The sequence below is a fragment of the Lygodium microphyllum genome, chromosome 26, assembly GCF_053477565.2.
Source record: "Lygodium microphyllum isolate KBCC chromosome 26, Lygodium_microphyllum_v1.1.10, whole genome shotgun sequence".
Taxonomy (NCBI): domain Eukaryota; kingdom Viridiplantae; phylum Streptophyta; class Polypodiopsida; order Schizaeales; family Lygodiaceae; genus Lygodium; species Lygodium microphyllum.
This window is the reverse complement of record NC_141160.1, coordinates 740,030-759,885: the sequence shown is the minus strand read 5'-3', so window position 1 is coordinate 759,885 and position 19,856 is coordinate 740,030. Positions and strand designations below refer to the sequence as shown.

The 19,856-nt window shown below is 41.4% G+C and overlaps 1 protein-coding gene across 4 annotated transcripts; it reads left to right on the top strand.

Annotated features, from left to right (window-relative positions):
• The first annotated feature begins 342 nt into the window (after nt 1-342).
• Nucleotides 343-19,074, top strand: LOC148012935 (V-type proton ATPase subunit E-like). 4 transcript variants are annotated; one of them, XR_015688961.1, is made up of 8 exons: nt 343-477; nt 627-757; nt 16,724-16,824; nt 16,900-17,056; nt 17,478-17,674; nt 17,755-17,854; nt 17,947-18,419; nt 18,773-19,074. XR_015688961.1 is itself a non-coding variant. In XM_087668620.1 (7 exons), the coding sequence occupies exons 2-7, from the start codon at nt 656-658 to the stop codon at nt 17,980-17,982; spliced, it is 693 nt and encodes a 230-aa protein (XP_087524746.1). In that variant the 5' UTR covers nt 343-477; nt 627-655; the 3' UTR covers nt 17,983-18,534. The 4 variants fall into 4 exon arrangements, 1 of the variants encoding a protein (XP_087524746.1); XR_015688959.1 differs by having other exon boundaries at nt 17,947-18,450; XR_015688960.1 differs by having other exon boundaries at nt 624-757; nt 17,947-18,450.
• The last annotated feature ends 782 nt before the right edge of the window (nt 19,075-19,856 follow it).

Genomic DNA, 19,856 nt, shown 5'->3' with positions numbered 1-19,856 from the left:
GATTTAATCTAACATAAAAAAAAACTTTTGATTAAAAAATTAATTTAATTAAAAAAAAGAGAGAGAGAGAGAATGAATTTAATTAAAAAAGGAAGGGGGAAAAGAAAGAGAGAGATTATAAGTGAGAGAAAAAAGAGGGTTTAAAAAATAGAGGTTGGGGGGGGAGGAGGGGGGAGGGAGACTTTGATGAAAAAAAGGAGAGGGAAAAGAAAATGAGAAATTACACTTGAGAAAGAGGAGAGAAGAGGGGGTTTTGATCGGAAAAAAGAGGTTCGTATGTTGGGGAAGCCCTCCAACCTTGGGGGCGTTCCAAACTTATAGTAAAAGTAATATAGTAGTAAGAAGTAAAATCAGATGTAACGACCCTTATTTTGGATTGTTTAACGATATGAAGCTTTGAGCTGGTTACCTATAAGATCTCAGCAGAGATCTCGTGAGAAGAAGAGCAAACAAACGGAAGGGGAATAGCAATCAAAGGTGTGCTTTTTAATTCTCTCGTCTGTGTGTGTGGATGTGAATGGGCTGCTAGAAATCTGCTTGGTTTGCTCTTTGTCGCACACATCTCTGTACAGAAAGGGATCTTGATCTGATTCCTCCTTGCCTCGCTCTCACACACTCTGTAGCAGACAAGGAGACCTTTCATCGCAGGGCCAAGATGAACGACTCAGAGGTATCCAAGCAGGTTCTGCAAATGGTCCAGTTTATTCGACAGGAGGCCGAGGAAAAAGCTAACGAAATCGCGGTCTCCGCAGAGGAGGTCGTCTTCTCTACCCTTTCTCTGTCTGTCCCCTTATCATATATATATATATATATATATGCACATTTTGACTTTGCTACCACTGAGTAATTCAGTATCAAGCACGGCACGCTGATGCACGTGAGACTTACAGGGATCAATGTTGTACTTAATGCTAGTGAATGCAAGGAAATCCGTGATTGGACTATGAACTCTACTAACCTGTCCCGCGCAGTGCTGCTTTTTGTACTTTGGGATTTAGCCCCAATGCTATCTCGTGATGGTACTCGCCATAAATGCCTTATGGTGTATGCTGTTACTTGCAAATTGCTTAAGGATTATATGTCTTATGGTCAATACTTTTACTTGCAAATGGTTCAAGGATTATATACCCGACCATCGAAAGCATTTTCTGATATTGTGCTGTTACTTGCAAATGTCTTATGGTCAACGTGTTTACCTGCTAATGTCTTGCGGTCAGTGCTTTTACATGCAAATGGCGTAACTATCAAACATGTGACCTCTGAAGGTATTTTATGAGTTGTGATTTGCAATGACAAGATGATGGAGTTCTTCCTTATTGAGGGTAAGGCATGATTGAGTGAATCGCTCACAATAAAGTTCAGGGCCTTGCCTGTTTAAAGACTGTTCTATTCTACAAGCTGCATTGCAGCTCCTTGCTCAACTTGTATAATGCTATCTCTAGCTCTAGATCGAGCTCCACCACAATGTCTCATGGGATTTAGAAAATTATTTTTCAGAGACTAAGCAAAGGCTAGTAATGTTTTTGCGGGGTGCTCAACACAAATCTCCTTCTTCAAATCTTCATTAAGGAAGACAGAGCTCATGTGAAGTTGATAAACTGATCATCTCCTACAGCTAGCTAAGGCAATAATGACCCTAATAGTAGCCATCAGAGCTATAGATATAGAGGTGTCATGGAAGTGCACTTGTGGCGGCTACGTGAATCCCTTTGCAACAGGCTGTTCCTTGTGCTTATCTAGAATGCCATCACTACAATACTTGGTCTTAAAGACCCATCTGACTCCAATCACCTTCCTATGGCCAAGGCACAAGATTCCAAGTACAATTCCACTCAATTGCATCCAACTCCTGCTCCATAAAGACCCATTTGACACCAATCACCTTCCTATGAACAGACCGAGGCATAAGATTCCAAGTGCCATTCTGCTCAATTGCACCCAATTCTTGTTTCATAGCATTCTTCCAATGCTATGACTATAAAGTCTCCTTCGCAAAGGTGGACTTTCTGTCTTACATGGCGCAAGACGTCAAACAATAGTTAGTACAAACAAGCTCAATGGAGTGTGCGTGGTTTCTCCAAGAATGCCACCAGCCATCTTGCGGTTGTCACTCCTTAGGAACTCTCTTAATCCCTGTATCATGGAGTGTATCATGTACCCAACGAGGAGGGTGATACTCTCCTCATTGCTCTACCTCTGTTGAAGTCTCTGGAATGTCCATTGGGGCTGGCCCAACGGGTGAATCGGGTGGTGAAGCAATGGTTTTCTCCATTGATGGTGGAGCCTCAAGAGATAGAGGCTCCAAAGGCACTAGTTAAGGTGCCTAATTGTCACATGGATATTCAACTATGGGATGCTCAATACCCCCCTCTACATCTGGAAACTCCATGAACCGAACATCTAGACTTGTGTCTACCTCCCATGAATTTGGATCATAAAGCGTGTAACCCTGGGGTTGCGAGCTATAACCCATGAACACTTGTTGTTTGGAAGCCGGCTCAAACTTATCCATTTGTTTTTGTGGGATGTGAACATAAGCATCACACTTGAACATCTTAAAATAAGACACATCTAGCTTTTGCCCAAAGTAGGTCCCAAAAGGTGGTATACCAACTACGATGCGAGTAGGGGATTGATTAAGGATGTGGATAGTGGTGGCCATTGCTGCCGCCTATAGATATTGAGATGTTTGTCAATGCTCCATTATAGTTCTCGTCATCTCAATCAATTGCGATTCTTTCTCCTGACGTGTGTTCATGTTGGCAAACTCTTGGTGAATGCCATGATCTGCACAATACTTGGCTAGCTCATTGAAGACAAACTCCCCTCCTTTGTCGAAACACAGGGTCTTGAGTTTCCTTCTAGACCTGTTCTCCTCGAAGATCAATCGATCCTTAAAGTGCGAGAAAGGTTAAGGCTACAACTTTAAGAAATATGCTTAAGTCATCATGTAAAATCATCAACAATTAGCATAAAGTATAAACTCCCCTCAAGGGACTTTGTTCTCATGGATCCACATAAGTTTGTCGAAACAAGATCCAAGTGTTGCTTAGCCCTCCGCGAAGCCTTGTTGGGAATCACATCTCTATTTTGCTTACCATGAATGCAAGCACACATGGTGGGTGGCTTACCCTAATCTCTCGTAAGTCTCTGGTAATCCATGCACAAGCTAAATTCGAGTTGCCTTCCGACAGTACTTGTTGTTGAGGCGGCTAAACCAAGCATGCCATAGCTTGTGAGGAGAGAAGAAGAGAAGTAAAGGTTGACAATGTCTACATCTTGTAGACTCCATTCTCCTCATGATTTGCACAAAGAATGTATTGAGAATATCCATCAAGTACTCAAAAAGAGCCCTTATCAAACTCAACATAGAACCAAGAGCATAAATCTTGCTCACTGAAAGAAGATGATATCCTAAAATTGGCACACATAGAACTTTTGATGTGTGGGCACCACCTTGCCCATCTAGAATCATAGAACTTCTGGTGTGTGGGCACCACCTTGCCCATCTAGAATCAATAGCATATCACCTTTTGTTTTTGATAGGGAACATAGAGCTATCACCTAAGAGAATTTGCTCATGCATCGAATGCATATGGGCAAATATCATTTGAAGGAGTCGTCATGTGGTTGAAAGCGCCATTATTCACAACCCACTCACGAGACCAAGGGGCCAATGTCGTTGCATTAGTGGCCGTTGTAGGGGCATCCTCAATCACCTCCAAATGGAGAAAGGCAACCGATGAAGGAGCAGCCACCACTCCCAAGTCCTTCGTAGTTTTCTCTTTCTTGGTGTCTTTCTTATCCTTATTAGGGCAATTCTTCTTTCAATGACTTGTCTTGCCATAAGTATGACAAATAGACTTCTTGGCTTTATCTTGCTTGGTCTTCTTGTCTTTCTTCTTCTTCTTCTTGTTCTTCCCCTTTTGTTGGGAAGATGGTCCTGTCAATGGCTTCAACTTGGGAGTGTTTTGAGGTTTGAGTTGTTTTTCTTAGTCCATGACCATCAGAATTAACTCTTCCTACTTAAGGGCATCTGTCCATCCACCAGAAGCAATCAAGGTGGAATAGAAAGCACTAAATTGGTGCAGTAACTGCAAAAGAAGAGTTATTGCCATGTTCTTTGAGTTAATCATCTTTCTTGCACTTTGAACCTGCATCTACAATTGCTGAAGCTTATTGACATGCACCCACATGCAAGTGGACTTGGACGGGTTCAACATTTGCATTTGTAGCTCTAGAGACACTTGTTTCATAACAACCATTCGATTGTATATTTGGTCTAATTCCAGTCATATCTCTTGAGCAATTGAAACCAGCCCTCAGATAGGGTGGTAAATAATTTGATTAAGCACTATTTACAGCAATTAACAAATTGACAAAATTGAAATGCACACTTTACCATATAATCTTGGAGATTGGACACCTTGTTGGCCCTGAAACTAGCGCCCCTTGCGGTATTTATTTAACTTAATTGAAGAAGAAATTGATGTACAATGGGGTTCTCCCAATCCCTTTTGGTATTCCAACTCCACTTGCTGTCCAAAATGGCCAGCAAGTTTTCAATCTGATTTGCCCCTTGATTCGGACAGTCAATTGGCTTTCACTCGCTTTGATGGAGATGGAAAATATTCCAAATTCATTGATTTGCTGGTCTCTCCACTTGAATTTGACTAAAACAGCTTCAACCCTGTTGAATCTAAGTCTTAGAGCTTCCAATTTTTGGCACGCTTCCTAAGGCTACTGCTAAACCCTAATTTTTGCTGTTGTAGATTAGGGTTTACAACAACAGAGAAATCTAAAATTTCTTAGCCTTCGGTGATCTCAATGATGTAATCTTTGGAGCAAGGCTGGGAGATGAGAAAGAATGCTGAGGGGAGAGAAAATTCAGACTTTCTTCGCGAAGAATTGAAGAAAATTTGACATTTACTTTTGTTGCCCTGTCTCAACAGCTTGTAGATGCAAAGAACTGAAGAAAATTAGTCATTTACAGTTGCTACCCTGTCTCAACAGCCTGTAGATGTTGTCACTTGCTATTGATTGGTCTTCTCCTACCCCTGGTTGCCTTAGAAGGTCCTCCAATGGCTGCAAATCAGACCAATAACATCTCTTTCCTCTCTCTTGCAGGCTGAATATACTAAAAATGTCTCTTCAGTCTCTAAAGACGTTTTTCAGCCTTGCATGGGCATTTTTGACAAGTGATAGTCTTTCCAAATGGTTTTTTCAGCATTATCCATAATTAAATATTAATTTTTAATAAATATTGAAAATTAATCTAATAATTATTTCGGTGTCTGTTGTGACTTGTTATTGATTGGTCTTCTCCTGCCCCTGGTTGCCTTAGAAGATCCTCCAATGGTTGCAAATCAGACTAGCAGTATCTTCTCCCTCTCTCTTGCAGACTGAATATACTAAAAATGCCTCTCTAGCGTCTAAAGATGTTTTTCAGTCTTGCATGGATGTTTTTTACAAGTGGTAACCTTTCCAAATGGTTTTTTCAGCATTATTTATAATTAAATATTATTTTTCAATAAATATTGAAAATTAATCTAATGATTATTTCGGTGCCTTGAAAAATAATATGACTGGCCAAGAATTAAATTGTCTAGGCAATCTCTATTTCCGAGTGTCTCTGCGTCGTCTTTGACCATTAGATTGGTGTTAACTACCATTAAACACCACTTCTCTAGTGTCACCAATTGACACTTATGGCCAAATGAATGACCTAGGCCAACAATTGACACTAGATATCACCAAGTACTTGCGCGGTATAACTTATAGCAACTTTTGCCTTTGACATCCCGTGATTTCCTCAGGTCTCGGACTCGTAAATGTACTCTAACCCCAGTTACACCTCACACGTGCAATATTTACTTAACCATGTGATTAAAAATTAATCCACATGTTAAGTGAGGTTTCAAATATAGGCTGTCTCTATCACACATTCTGTACAGCTGATCCTTCAGTTCGTCACTTCCACTCTCTCTTCGTCAGTCTTCTAATACTCTCTTCTTTCATCACCTTCACCTCCTATCATCAGCCACAAGTCTCCATCTTTGGAGGTGCATTTTGGTGGCAGCTTACCTCATCTTCTGCTGACGCTTCATCTCCATAGTTGGCGGCATCTCCATCATCTTGGCGTCAGTCTTCTCCAGCTGGGCGACTTCATCCATCCATTAGGTGTCACTTCAAAGTTGGTGTTTTCACTCCCAAAGGTTATCTTGATCTGCGTTTTCAGCATATGGCTATCCTACACCACCTGGCGTCACTTTTAGTAGCTGGTGTTAGCTCATCAGGCTTGCGTTAACAGATGAAGGTTTCATCGGCTGTCTCCTTGCTCGTAGGTACCACTCTTCATCCCTACGTTTGTAGATTCAGAGGCTCCTCATCCTTCGATGGTAGTCTCCCTGCTCCTAGCGACGCCTTCTCATCTTGTGTTTGTAGACTCAGTGTCATGAGGACATGTATTTTTGAAACCTGACTTAACATGTGGATTAATTTTTAATCACATGGTTAAGTAAATGTTACACATGTGAGGCGTAACTAGGGTTAGAGTAAATTTATGAGCCCGAGATCCGAGAAAATCACAGGATGTCAAAGGCAAAAGTTGTTGTAAGTTATGCCGCACAAGTACTTGGTGGTATTTGGTGCGAGTTGTTGGCCTAGATTATTCATTTGGCCAGAAGTGTTAGTTGGTGACACTAGAGAAGTGGTTTTAATGGTACCTAACATCAATTTGATGGTCAAAGATAGCGCAGAGACACTCAGGAATGGAAGTTGCCTAGCCAATTTAATTATTGGCCAGTCAGATTATTTTTTAGGACATTAAAATAATTCTTAGACTAATTTTTAGTATTTAAAGTCTGAAAATTAATATTTAATTATGGATAATGCTGGAAAAACCATTTGGGAAGGCTGCTACTTATAAAAAATGCCCATGCAAGACTGAAAAACGTCTTTAGAAGCTTTGGAGAGGCATTTTAGTGTATTCAGCCTACAAGAGAGAGGAAGGAGATGCTACTGGTCTGATTTACAGCCATTGGGGACCTTCTGAGGCACCCAAGGGTAGGAGAATACCAATCAATAGTAGGTGACAGCATATACAGGCTGTTGAGACAAGGCAATAACAATAAATAACTGATTTTCTTCAGTTCTTTGCATCTACAAGTTGTTGAGATAGGGTAATAACAGTAAATGACAGATTTTCTTGAGTTTTTCATGAAGAAAGTCTAAATTTTCTCTCTCAGCATTCTCTCTCATCTCCCATCCTAATCTGCAGCAAAAATTAGGGTTTAGCAGCAGCCTTAGGAAGCGTGCCAGAAATTGGAAGCTTCAAGACTTGGATTCAATAGGATTGAAGTTGTTTTTAGTCAAATTCAAGTGGAGGGACCTGCAAATCAATGAATTTGGGGCATTTTCCATCTCCATCAAAGTGGGTGAATTCCAATTGATTGCCTGAATCAAGGGGGAAGTCAGATTGAAGACGGTCATTTTGAACAGCAAGGGGAATTGGAATACCAAAAGGGATTGGGAGAATCCCATTGTATATCAACTTTTTCTTCAATTAAGTTAAATAAATACCGAAAGAGACACCGGTTTTGGGGTCAACAAGATGTTCATTGTCCAAAATTATATGGTAAAGCGTGCATTTTAGTTTTGTGAATTTGTTAATTGCTGTAAATAGTGCTTAATCAAGTTATTTACCATCCTATCTAAGGAGAAAGGCTGGTTTTATGGTTCTGTCTCTGGGATACCACTCAATCCCTTGATTTGGTGGGCTCGAGGCGCGTGATTGCAAGCCAAAGCTTTGTGTTAGTGTTGATTTTTATTCTCAGCTGAGAAATTACAGCAATATGTATTCATACAGTGAGATGGACTCAAGCAATGATGATGCCTCTCAGTATGAACATTCACATGGGAATGAAGGAAACGCAATGCTTGACCTTGTACAAGGCTCAGACCATGGACAACAAGCTGAAAATGTTGCTGTTGGGCAAGATGCACGGCCTCCAGGGCATAAGGCGGCTGATGACCAGCAAAGTGAAGAGGAATTTGATAACCAGCTCAAGAATCGGATGAGGACAATAGCAAATCTCTTTGCTGAATTGGCAAAGGATGCTCAATTTACCTGATTTTTGAATGCTCCAAAGGACAACAAAGGCAAGAAGAAGAAGACGCCTTTTACACCTTCGGGACAACAAGATGCACGTAAGATAATGTTAAATCCTTCATTTGAAGCTCTCAAAGATGCAAATGAAATAAAACAGTTGGTACCTATGGGGCAAGGAATGCAAATGCAAAGCCATCACGGAAGTGCCAATCCAATGGATTTTGGAGAGTCGGGCATGCATGCTATGATGGGGTAGCCATGGTTGGACAAGGACCACATATAGGAATGTATGGCACAAATCCCTATAGTATGTAGCAACCAATGCATGGTGCGCAAGGCCCAATGTATTCGGATATGGCTGGAAATATGCAAAACCCTATGTATGGCAGCATTGGCTTGATGCTTGGGGCACAAAGTAGTATGTTTGATACTATATCTGCGCTTCCAAATGCTTATGGGGCCCAAGGAATGAATGTTAGTTATGCAAATGCTCCGATTGGCATTGGTTTTGATGGTAAAAAGAATATTGTGGCTGATGCATTGTCACGTAAGCCACAAATTTCAGCCATTAGTATGATTTATCACACTGAGTTGAATGCCATGAAAGAGCAATATGTTGTTGATTCGGACTTTGCTAACGTTTATGATAAGCTTTGCAATGGCCAAAGACATGAACACTTTGTGCTAAGTGATGGATTTTTGATGATGCATGGACGACTGTGTGTCACAAAGCAGTTAAGGGCCAGAGTTATCATTGAAAGTCATGCTTCTTCGTATGTAGGACACTGAGGTATTGATGCCACGACCAAGGCAGTGGAGCATTTTTTTTTATTGGCCAGCTTTGAGGCATGATGTAGAATAATTTGTTAAGATATGCATCGTATGCCAGAAGGTAAAGCATGATAAGCAAAAGATGCCGGATTTGTTGCAGCCCCTGTCTATTCCAAAGAGGCCTTGGCAGAGCATTGCAATGGACTTTATTTTTGAGCTTCCTAATATACCTACAGGGAATGATGGCACATGGACAATCATTTATAGGTTTAGCAAACAAGCCCATTTCATTTCGGTGAGGAAGAAAATAAAGGTTGATCATATGGTACGATTGTTTTTACAGCATATCTTTAAGTATCATGGTATGCCAGTGCCGATCATTAGTGATTGAGACCCTTGGATGACTAGTTTATTTTGGAAGGGGTTGTTTGAGAATATGGATATTACACTGAAATTCTCATCATCCTTCCATCCGTAGACTGATGGTTAGTTTGAGAAAGCAAATTTCATAGTGTTAGATCTTTTAAGGTGCTATGTTTCAGACCACAAGACATAGTGGGAGTAGTATTTGTTCTTGATTGAGTTTGCTTACAACAACACAGTGCATAATTTTACAGGCAAAGCTCCATTTGAGGTGATGAGGGTGGCAAGAAAGTACCACCTATTCTGCAAACTGAGGATAAGATCCTTGAGGCTAATTGTTATGTGGAAAACTTGGATGTAGCCTATGCAAAGATAAAATATGCACTTCAGAGATTGCAAGAAAAGCAAAAGAGGGCAGCTAATCGCCACAGATATGCTTTGCAGTTTGTAGAGGGTGATTATGTATTGTTACATTTTGAAAAGGCAAGGCTGAAAAAGATAAAAGCAAAAATAGATTGTATCCGAAGTTGAGTATGAGATACTATGGGTCCTTCTAGGTGTTGGAGAAGATCAGTGATGTGGCGTATCGGCTGAAATTACCTCCACATTAGCGGATACACGATGCCTTTCATGTTAGTTTGTTGAGGCCTTTTCATGGTCATGTGCTAGAGGATATGTCTGCTGAAATTGAACCCGAGGTTGAGGAGTTGGATGGGATGTTGGTACCTGAGCAGATTTTGGCACATAAGGAAAGAAATGTCAAAGGCAAAGATATTTGGTGAAATTTCAAATTTATTCACCAATGGATGTCAAATGGATGGAAGAGGATAACTTGGTAGACCATCCTCAGTTGTTGCAACTTTACTTAAATGCCATTCAATTAGAGCTGTCAGGTTTAGTAGAGCAAGGGTTTGGAGTATCGCTTGATGCTCAAGGGGGAGATAGCACTTCCACTCCTCCAATTATAGACAGCTCACTTATGTAGTGGATCTCAGATATATTCAACATGCATCGAAGGTACTGCGTTGACAGTATGTTTGCCATGAGGTCACTCCTTAGTATGATGGAACTATACTTCTGCATCAGCTTATGATTAAATTGGCATGAATTTTGCCTCAATTTTGAGACAAAAATTCTGATTAGTTTCAGCTCAGTTTTTGATCAGCTTGAGAACCATTTATGGTCACTTTTGGGATCAGTTTTACATTAGTTTTTGCATTGATTGCTGGTCAGTTTTTGCAATGAGTTTGTGATCAATTTGGGGTCACATTTGCAGCAGTTTGTGATCAGTTCTCAAATTAGAAAGTGATCAGTTTATGATCAGATTATGCTCAGTTTTCAATGGTTTACATCTGATTCCATGGACAGAAAGATATGTTATGATGCCATTGATGTTTTAGCCATGGTTTATGCTTAGTTATGCTATGCTATGGTTTGATTTAGCCAGATGAGTTGAGCTCATGAGAAATAAACATGTCACATGATAATTTGGCAATGTTTTTAAGATTCTTTGCGAGTCTTATATTATGTTATGATTGGTTGGTAATTTTCAGCATGTGTTGGGCATATGGAATGGTTGAGCAACAATGTGCAATGTCGTGTTAACTATGATGCCTTGTGGAAATTCCAATCCACTATTTTACTTTTGATGCATCTGGCAGTGCAATCAAGGACGATTGCAAGGATTTTAAGGGGGAGGGTTGTCATGAGGACATGTATTTTTGAAACCTCACTTAACATGTGGATTAATTCTTAATCACATGGTTAAGTAAATGTTGCACATGTGAGATGTAACTAGGGTTAGAGTAAATTTACGAGCTCGAGACCTGAGAAAATCACGGGATGTCAAAGGCAAAAGTTATTGTAAGTTATGCCGCACAGGTACTTGGTGGTATTTGGTGCGAGTTGTTGGCCTAGGTTATTCATTTGGCCATAAGTGCCAGATGTGGTGGCACTAGAGAAGTGGCGTTTAATCGTACCAAACACCAATCTGATGCTCAAAGATGGCGCTGAGACACTCGAGAATGGAAGTTGCCTAGCTTATTTAATTATTGGCCAGTCAGATTATTTTTCAAGGCATCGAAATAATTATTAGATTAATTTTTAGTATTTATAAAAAATTAATATTTAATTATGGATAATGTTGAAAAAACCATTTGGAAAGGTTGCCACTTGTCAAAAATGCCCATGCAAGTCTGAAAAACGTCTTTAGAGATTGGAGAGAGGCATTTTAGTGTATTTAGTCCGCAAGAGAGAGAGAGGAGATGCTACTAGTCGATTTGCCTCCATTAGAGGATCTTTTGAGGCAGCTAGGGGTAGGAGAAGATCAATCAATAGGAGGTGATAGCATCTACAGGCTGTTGAGACAGGGCAACAGCAGTAAATGACTGATTTTCTTTAGTTCTTTGCATCTACAAGCTTTTGAGACAAGGCAATAGCAGTAAATGACAGATTTTCTTGAGTCCTTTGCAAAGAAAGTCTGAAATTTCTCTCTCCCCAGAATTCTCTATCATCTTTTAGGCTTTCTATAGCCTTGCTCCGAAGATTACAACATTGAGATCACCAAAGGTTGAGAAATTTCAGATTTCTTTGTTGTAAACCCCATAGCAAAAATTAGGGTTTAGCAGTAGCCTCAGGAAGTGTGCCAGAAATTGGAAGCTTCGAGTCTTGGATTCAACAGGGTTGAAGTTGTTTTTAGTCAAATTCAAGTGGAGGGACCAACAAATCAATGAATTTGGGGCATTTTTCATCTCCATCAAAGTGGATAAAGGCCAATTGATTGCCCGAATCAAGGGGCAAATCAGATTAAAGACTTGCTGGTCATTTTGGACAACAAGGGGAGTTGGAATACCGAAAGGGATTGGGAGAATCCCATTTTATATCAACTTCTTCTTCAATTAAGTTAAATAAATACCGAAAGGGGGGACTAGTTTTGGGGCCAATAAGTTGTTCGCTGTCCAAGATTGTAAGTTATTTTGCATTTCTTAGTTTTGTAATAAATGTTATGCTGTAACTAAGTTGTAATTAGGAAATTACCACCCATCCACGGAAGGAAGGCTGGTTTTACTCGGAGGCTTCTTTGGCAATCTTCTTGCACTCCAGGGCATCCTTTGTGCTACGACACCCTTGTATGATCATTGGTATGATTCATCTTTCATCTTCTTTTTGAGTTTCTTTTCTATTTGTGTTAGCCATACACATTGTGTTTTCCCTCGTAAACTCTACTATCTCCTTGGTCACTTAGTCATTTTGACATGGTATCAGAGTCGAAGGTGTTCAGAAAGCTGCAAAGATCCTCCATCAGAGAAGATAAAGACTGGTGGCGGGTTCGGCATCAGCATCTAATTTCTTTACTATTTTTGCTGCGCATCGGGAGATATCCTTCTTCTCTCTCCCACCCTCCCTTCTCCAGTTTGCCACACCGATACCATGGTGTCTCCATCGACAGATTGCCCTTTTACTGGGTGCTACTACTGCGGCAAGAATTGTCATCCTATTGAAGACTGTCAACATCGATCTTTGCTCCCCACCCCTTCGGAGTATATGCGTCTTCCAACAAGCACTCTTTGTGCTACCTCTCCTTTCTAGGCCACAGAGATCGTTCTGCATTGGCTATCAGAGTATTATGCTTAAGGCAATAAGCCACATCCAATGCGCACTAAGTCCTTTCGAGCACATGGAGGCTCTAAGACCTTACGAGGCAATAAGCCCTTCTGGAGACCACCACACTGCACGGAGGTTTTTCCCATCTATTTTCGGGTCCAGTGGCTTCCATGGCCCACATCTCCTCGACAGTCCACTCCCCTAAGAGCCCACGACTGTTCCCCACCCTTAGCTCAGCGTGAGCCTTCTTCTCTCCCACCCTCTTCTACTTAGGTTCGGGAGGACAGATTTGGGCGTTCTTCGGCTTCTGCTCCTTTTGAGCCCCTGACACCTTCTTCGGCACGACCGGTAACACTTCATCATTAGATGCTTCGGAGTCCATGAGCCATGAGTGGTTGGATTCTCTTTCTATCTTAGATTGAGATTTAGACGGGGATTTTTTTACTTTGCTCTCAGAGTGGGTTCTTGTTCTTCTTCGGCTTTAGAGAAGGCTCCTTGTTCTACTCCTTCAGATTCAGAAGGGAACCCTACCTGCCATGAAGTTCTTCCATCATTATCTTTCACTTCCGAGGTTTGGCTCTCATTCGAACAGTTTTACCTCTACTGATACCCAAGATTTAGAGGATCTACCTAGTTTGGGGCCCTTGGATTTTTTGTAGTCACTTGGTGACTAGGCCTTCGTATTCCTTCTAGCACAGAGTCACAGAGCTAGTGGCTTCTCTCTCGAGGTTGAGTTTCGGGTTCTATAGCTCATCCTGTCTCTTGACTATCTTCATAGGTCTCCCTTCAGGTGGAATTCTCAGATTACACGGTGGACCTTCTTCTCTCTTCTCACTCCTCTTGTGCGCTCCTTTTTGGGCTTGAGAGGGAGTGTTGAGAAACCCTTCACACAGTTTGCGTTCTGCGTTTAGGGTTTTATAGTGGACATTCCCAAAAAGGGGCTGGGCGCCCATAGTGGGCACCCTAGACAGCTGGTGCCCTCCCTTCGAGCACCACCCTAGACAATCTCTTGCCTATTTATAGGCTGCCTCTGTCACTCATTCCGTACGGTTGATCCTTCAGTCCGTCACTCCCACTCCCTCTCCGTCAGTCTTTTGACACTCTCTCCTTCCATCACCTTCACCTCCTACCATAAGGCGCTAGCGTCCATCTTTGGAGCTGCGTTTTGGTGGCAATCTACCTCATCTTCTACTCACGCTTCACCTCCACAATTGGCGGCAGCTCCGTCATCTTGGCATCAGTCTTTTCTAGCTGTTGGCTTCATCCACCTATCAGGCGTCACTCCACAGCTAGTGTTTTGACTCCCAAAGGTTGTCTTCATTTGCGTTTTCAGCATCAGGCTCATCCTGCACCACCTGGCGTCACTCCTAGCAGCTGGTGTTAGCTTATTAGGCTTGTGTTTGTAGATGGAGGCTTCATTGGCTATCTCCTTACTCGTAGGTACCACTCTTCATCCGTGCGTTTGTAGATTCAGAGGTTCCTCACCCTTCGACGGCAGTCTCCTTGCTCTAGGCGACACCTCTTTATCTTGTGTTTGTAGACTCAGGCTTTTTTGGCAGTCTTCCTGCACTCCAAGGCATCCTTCGTGCTATGGCACCCTTGTATCAGATTCACTTCATCAGCACGATTCATCTTTCATCTTCTTTTTGAGTTTCTTCTCTCTCTCAGTGTTTGCCGTACACACTATGTTTTCCCCCGCAAACTCTACTGTCTCTCTGGTCACTCAGTCATTTTGACAACCACATCCCAAGGGTTGGTGTCCCATACCACCAGCCCACACCATCCTAGTATATGGATGCATTAACCAATGGGCCAAGAGTCCAAGAGTGGTGATTACACAATGAATGTGCTCAATAGGGCCTTCAGTCCTATAAATAGGACTTGGCTGCCCTAACCTTGAAGTGTTTGCATCATAGAAAGAAAGAACAGCCGTTCCGGCTTATAGGAACGGCCTAACGCGTTCCAAACCCTCCAAAGAGGTGAAACGGCCAGGGAACGTTCCCTGCCGTTCCCCGTTGTTCCCCCTGCCGTTCCCTGTTTGGAACGGCCGTTCCAGGCCTGTTTACTAAAAATTGACATTTTTTCTTGTTTTTTTTTTTTTGCTTGGGTCATAGTCCTTCTACCACATATTCACCCATCTCCATTGCCTAATGTGCACACACTAATCTCTCTCTCTCTCTCTCTCTCTCTCTCTCTCTCTCTCGGGTTGAAGATTCAAAGTGTCAAGACAACCCATAAGCTAATTAGGAGTCCATGAAAAGTTCAAATTTGATGCATTATCAACTCTTGCAAATCAGAATCAAATTTCAGCCGATCCTCAATTCCAAGGTATTCATCCATTTATATTGTCTAATTTCAAGGGAAATTGGGATAATTGGGGCAATTCAAGGCAATTTGGAGCTATGGGGGTAATTGAGTCAATTTTGGGACATTTGGGTCAATTTCATGCATTGACGGGTATTGGAGCAATTAGAGGGACATTCTTTGGGGCAATTTGGGTCATGTAGGGCATATTTGGGGCACTTAAGACATGTGCCGTTCCCCCCGTTCCCATTCCCCGACCTTGGACGTTCCCCCCGTTCCCGTTCCCGTTCCCTGTTCTAGGTAACTATGGTTTGCATTCTCTAAGTCACTTCATGATCACTGTGACCAACGCTACTAGCGCCCATCTAGATGTCTAGGGATGCAACAATTTGAACATATCTCCTTGTGTTTGCATACTAGTCATGCCTTTACGGTTGACACATCTCTAGGGAGTGGTTCAAAGCCGAAGAAAGTCAAGAAACCAAAGGATAAGGCAAGAGAAGGAGCAGGCTGAAAAGTCCAAGTGTCATCCAAAGTGCCCTCACTATGGGAAGGCTCATTTGGAGGAAAAATGCTGGAAGAGATAATACCCCCACATTTGACATGGGGTGAAGGACAGAGCCACTTGTAGGGTCTGAGAGGGGGTGTTAAGATTCTGTGTATCATGATTCCATCTCTTGGCTGTGAGCTCTGTTAGAGTCTGAGGAGATGGGTGAGCTCGGACTTTATTCTTTTGTGTGCATTTGTCCTGTGCGGCATTCATGGCCATGGTCCAGCTGGGACATGATCATTTTCTGCCTGGTGTATTGGGGCATCTCCGGCCTGCACATGGCAGCCAGGTGGCGAGTATTTATGTATTTATTGCTGCAGGTCAGGCTGAGTGACTTTGCCATTTTAGGCAACTGGTTGGCCAGTTTTTGGATGCATACCTGTTTAGGCTGCTGCCATTTTTGGTTGCGATCTTTGCCGGTGTTAGTTCCTCCATACTTTCTCTCATCATCTGCATTCTGTCTCTTCTGCCACATTCTGGTGCCCTCACTGATGCGGTCCAGTAGTGTGCATGGGTTGACTGTAGTAGCCTTCTATTCAGCCTGAGATCAGTTCAGTATTGTACCTTCTTTTACTGTGTTCCACAGTAAGCTTGGAATTTCAGGGTTAGTTTCTTGATGGGCAAAAACTGTGTGGGATGCCAGCAGGCTGATGCAAACCTTGCAGATTGCAGAGCAGGTAGCCATAAACACTTGAGTTGCAGCCATCTTGTCAGATACCGAGTTTACTAGTCAGAAAATAGGATCATTGTACAGAGCTGAAGTGAAAGGATTCAAACTTTCTCCTGTTTAGCATGTACAAGGTGCTATTCTAACTTTCAACCATAACAGCTGTCCATGATTAGCTGCATTTCAAATCCAAGTCCTTGCAGTGTGCACGCACCGTGTATACTATCAAGGCTTGCTTATATGTGACGCTGGTGCCAAAGGTTACATTGAATATTGTTGCTTTTGAAGAGTAGCTGGGATCAATGATCAATGGCTTAAAAGCTTAATGTTTTCAGATTCATACACTTTGATGCAGGAGTTCAACATTGAGAAATTGCAAATTGTTGAGGCTGAGAAGCGCAAGATTAGGCAGGAGTATGAACGGAAGGAGAAGCAACTTGAAATTCGTAAAAGAATGTATGTGTTTTTGTTCAATTTTTAAGTTTTATTCAAAATTTTCCTCATTATTCTCTATTGACTTTCCATTTACAGTGAGTATTCCACACAGCTAAATGCCTCCCGTCTGAAGGTGTTACAAGCACAGGATGATCTTGTACGGGATATGAAAGAGGCAGCAGAGAAAAAGTTGGCATCTATTAGCAGTCATTCTCACCATTACAAGCACCTCCTTAAGGATCTCATAGTACAGGCAAGTAGATCCTGCAGTTTGTATGCTTAATGATGTTTTTGCCAAGGATGCTCAACTTGCTTATGAAACAAAGTCCTATTGGGATATGAGCTGGACAGGGTAGTTCAAATGCTGTGTTGGTTCAATAAAAATGATAAACTCGATTCATAGATACAATTGCCTGAACATGTAAAACTGGGCTACCAAGATGTTGTCATTGTGGTTTTTAATAATGATTTATTGTCTACTATGGAAGTTTCATTTTCTTAGAGAACAGTCCTATTAGATGGCTTTGTTATCCCACCTCTTTGACAGGTCAACATAACTCTATACTCCTGAATCTATGCAGGCATTGCATGCATTTCAGCATCTGTCAGGAATTGATTTAACTCTGCATAATTCTTCATGCAAGTAAGATATTGACATCAAAACCTTATTTCAGGGCTTGCTCCGCCTAAAAGAACCATCTGTGCAGTTAAGATGTCGAGAAAGTGATTTGGAGTTGGTTTATGAAGTTCTTGAAGCAGCAAAAAATGAGTACCTTGACAAGGCCAATACTGAATATGTTGAAGTTAATGTGGATGATAAGAAGTTTCTACCACCAGTAATTGATTTGACGAGGGCTGGTGGACATTCCTGGTATTAGCCAAAAAGCTGTACATACAACTTTACCAATTATTGACAATGTTTAGGCTGACTGCATTTTTGCTAATATGCAGTGCTGGTGGAATTGTGCTAGCATCAAAAGATGGACGCATAGTCTGTGAAAACACTTTGGATGCCAGATTAAATGTGGTTTTTAAGCAGAAACTCCCTGAGGTATAAGGTTTTTCTTTTCATTGTCAATGAGTATAAAGTCCATTCATTCTTCAACTTTCTAGGCCTTAAACTTTACTCTGCATGTATTACAGATACGGAGACGTTTGCTTTCAAAAACAGGTGCTTAAGTATGAGAAAATGTGCACATCATCTTTGAGGCGAACACTCCATGAAGAATAATGTTTTGGTGACTCATTTGGGGAGAAGATATTTATGGCATCTAGCCTGATTATTTTTTTAATTCAAAGTAGATTCATGTTTGGCCTTTCCATTCAAACAGACCTCTGTTCTGATTTTTCTGTGTTAGAGAGTCGACATAATGGACAATGTTGGGTTTTTGAGATCTTTGTTCCAGAGACCTTGTCCTTTTGTTTCAAAAGTGGTCAGATATCTTTGGGTGAGCAACCTGAGACTCCAATGAGAGTGGCTCGAATTGGAAAGTTGATTCAGAAGCTACATTAGGGGGCTAAGGGTCAACAAGGCTAAGGAGTGATTATCAGATCTTTGGCTTTTTTGGTTCTCCTTCAATTGTTGCTGCCACTTCTCAGAGATGGTTCTTAACAAGGTGGACTAAACAATCAAGTCTCGTAAAATTGGTAAAATTGAGAATCTCTGTGTGTTTTGCTCATGTCCTTGGCTCTTGAAAAGAAAAAGTTAATGAAGAGCATGATTCTGATTCAGTGGTACTAGTCTCATACATCCAATATAAGAGCTGCAACATATTCTCAGATTTTGTGGGACTTATAGTGAGTGATCCTTTATTTGGGGCACCTGCTTTGAATACCTGTTCTTCCACTTACCTATTCATCAATTTGTTTTTTTGTTATTTATACTGACTTAGCTACTTAGTAGATCTTTCAACCTCTTAGTTCCAAAACTGGAGAGTACGAAAGCTAATAAAGTTTCTTTTGTATGCAGAGATGGTGGTATTATAAACCAAAAAGCTTGAAGGCCCCTTTGTTCTATGGTTGGATCGTTCTCATTTCTCTTTATCTACAAGTTTGAGAATAGTCTTGGCAATTGGGAGTAGAGTCATTACACATGTCAAGACCCGCTTGAAGTTTTCTTGACCAATTGCATTTGCATAGTTCTGCAACTTTGTCAGGTTGAAACTTTTTTAGATGTAGTCTCCCGTGCTGCTGGTGCTTGACAGTTGCATGATTATGCTTGAGTTGACATTGATTTGTAGAGTTCTTATGAATCCCATTTATCTTTTGCAAGCTGTAAGGTTAGGATACAAATGTTTCCTCGTCTTTAATATGTCCCTTTGTTTCATAGTTAGTGCACAGTACAGTGGCTTCATATTCATGATATGATAATAGGGTAAGGGAGTTACATAGCTTAAGGATAGGAGTTTCTGGAATTGAAGTGGGATAGACCTAAGTTTCCATAGCACATGGATGCAGCCCATTCATAGATACGACTAAGAAGGCTCCAACTAGAAGAAAAATCACCCTTCAATATAACTGAACAATGAGCTGAAACATGTACCAAGAAGCCCCCCAAACGCGGTGTGGAACTGAGCATGTCAAGGTTTGGACCATTCGCATCGGATATTTTTTTGTTAAACGTATATGCATACTTGCAAGGGATTTGAAGAAGTCATTGTATCCTGACCCAAACCCAGATGACATTTGGGGGAACGCTTTAGTAATTACATGACTTAATATTGTGGTTTTTGCGTACTTGCTCAAATTCCCTTGGTTGGTTACACTCGTGATGTGAGTGTTCACGCATGGTAAACCCAATATAGATCATGGTTGCTATGAGTTGAAACTTTCGTACATTACACAAAAGCAACTTCACTAAAATAGTTTCACTCGGGATGTTTGACATACTCGAGAAGTGCACTTCTTAGAATGGTGCCTCTCTCTTTTAAACTTTTACGAGGAAGGGATTTCCTTCTATCAGGGCTATTTGCATGAGTCCATCTTTAACACTATTGTAGATGGGATGTAACATAACGTCGTTATCAAGTGCTTTAATTGCTATCTAGGGTTGC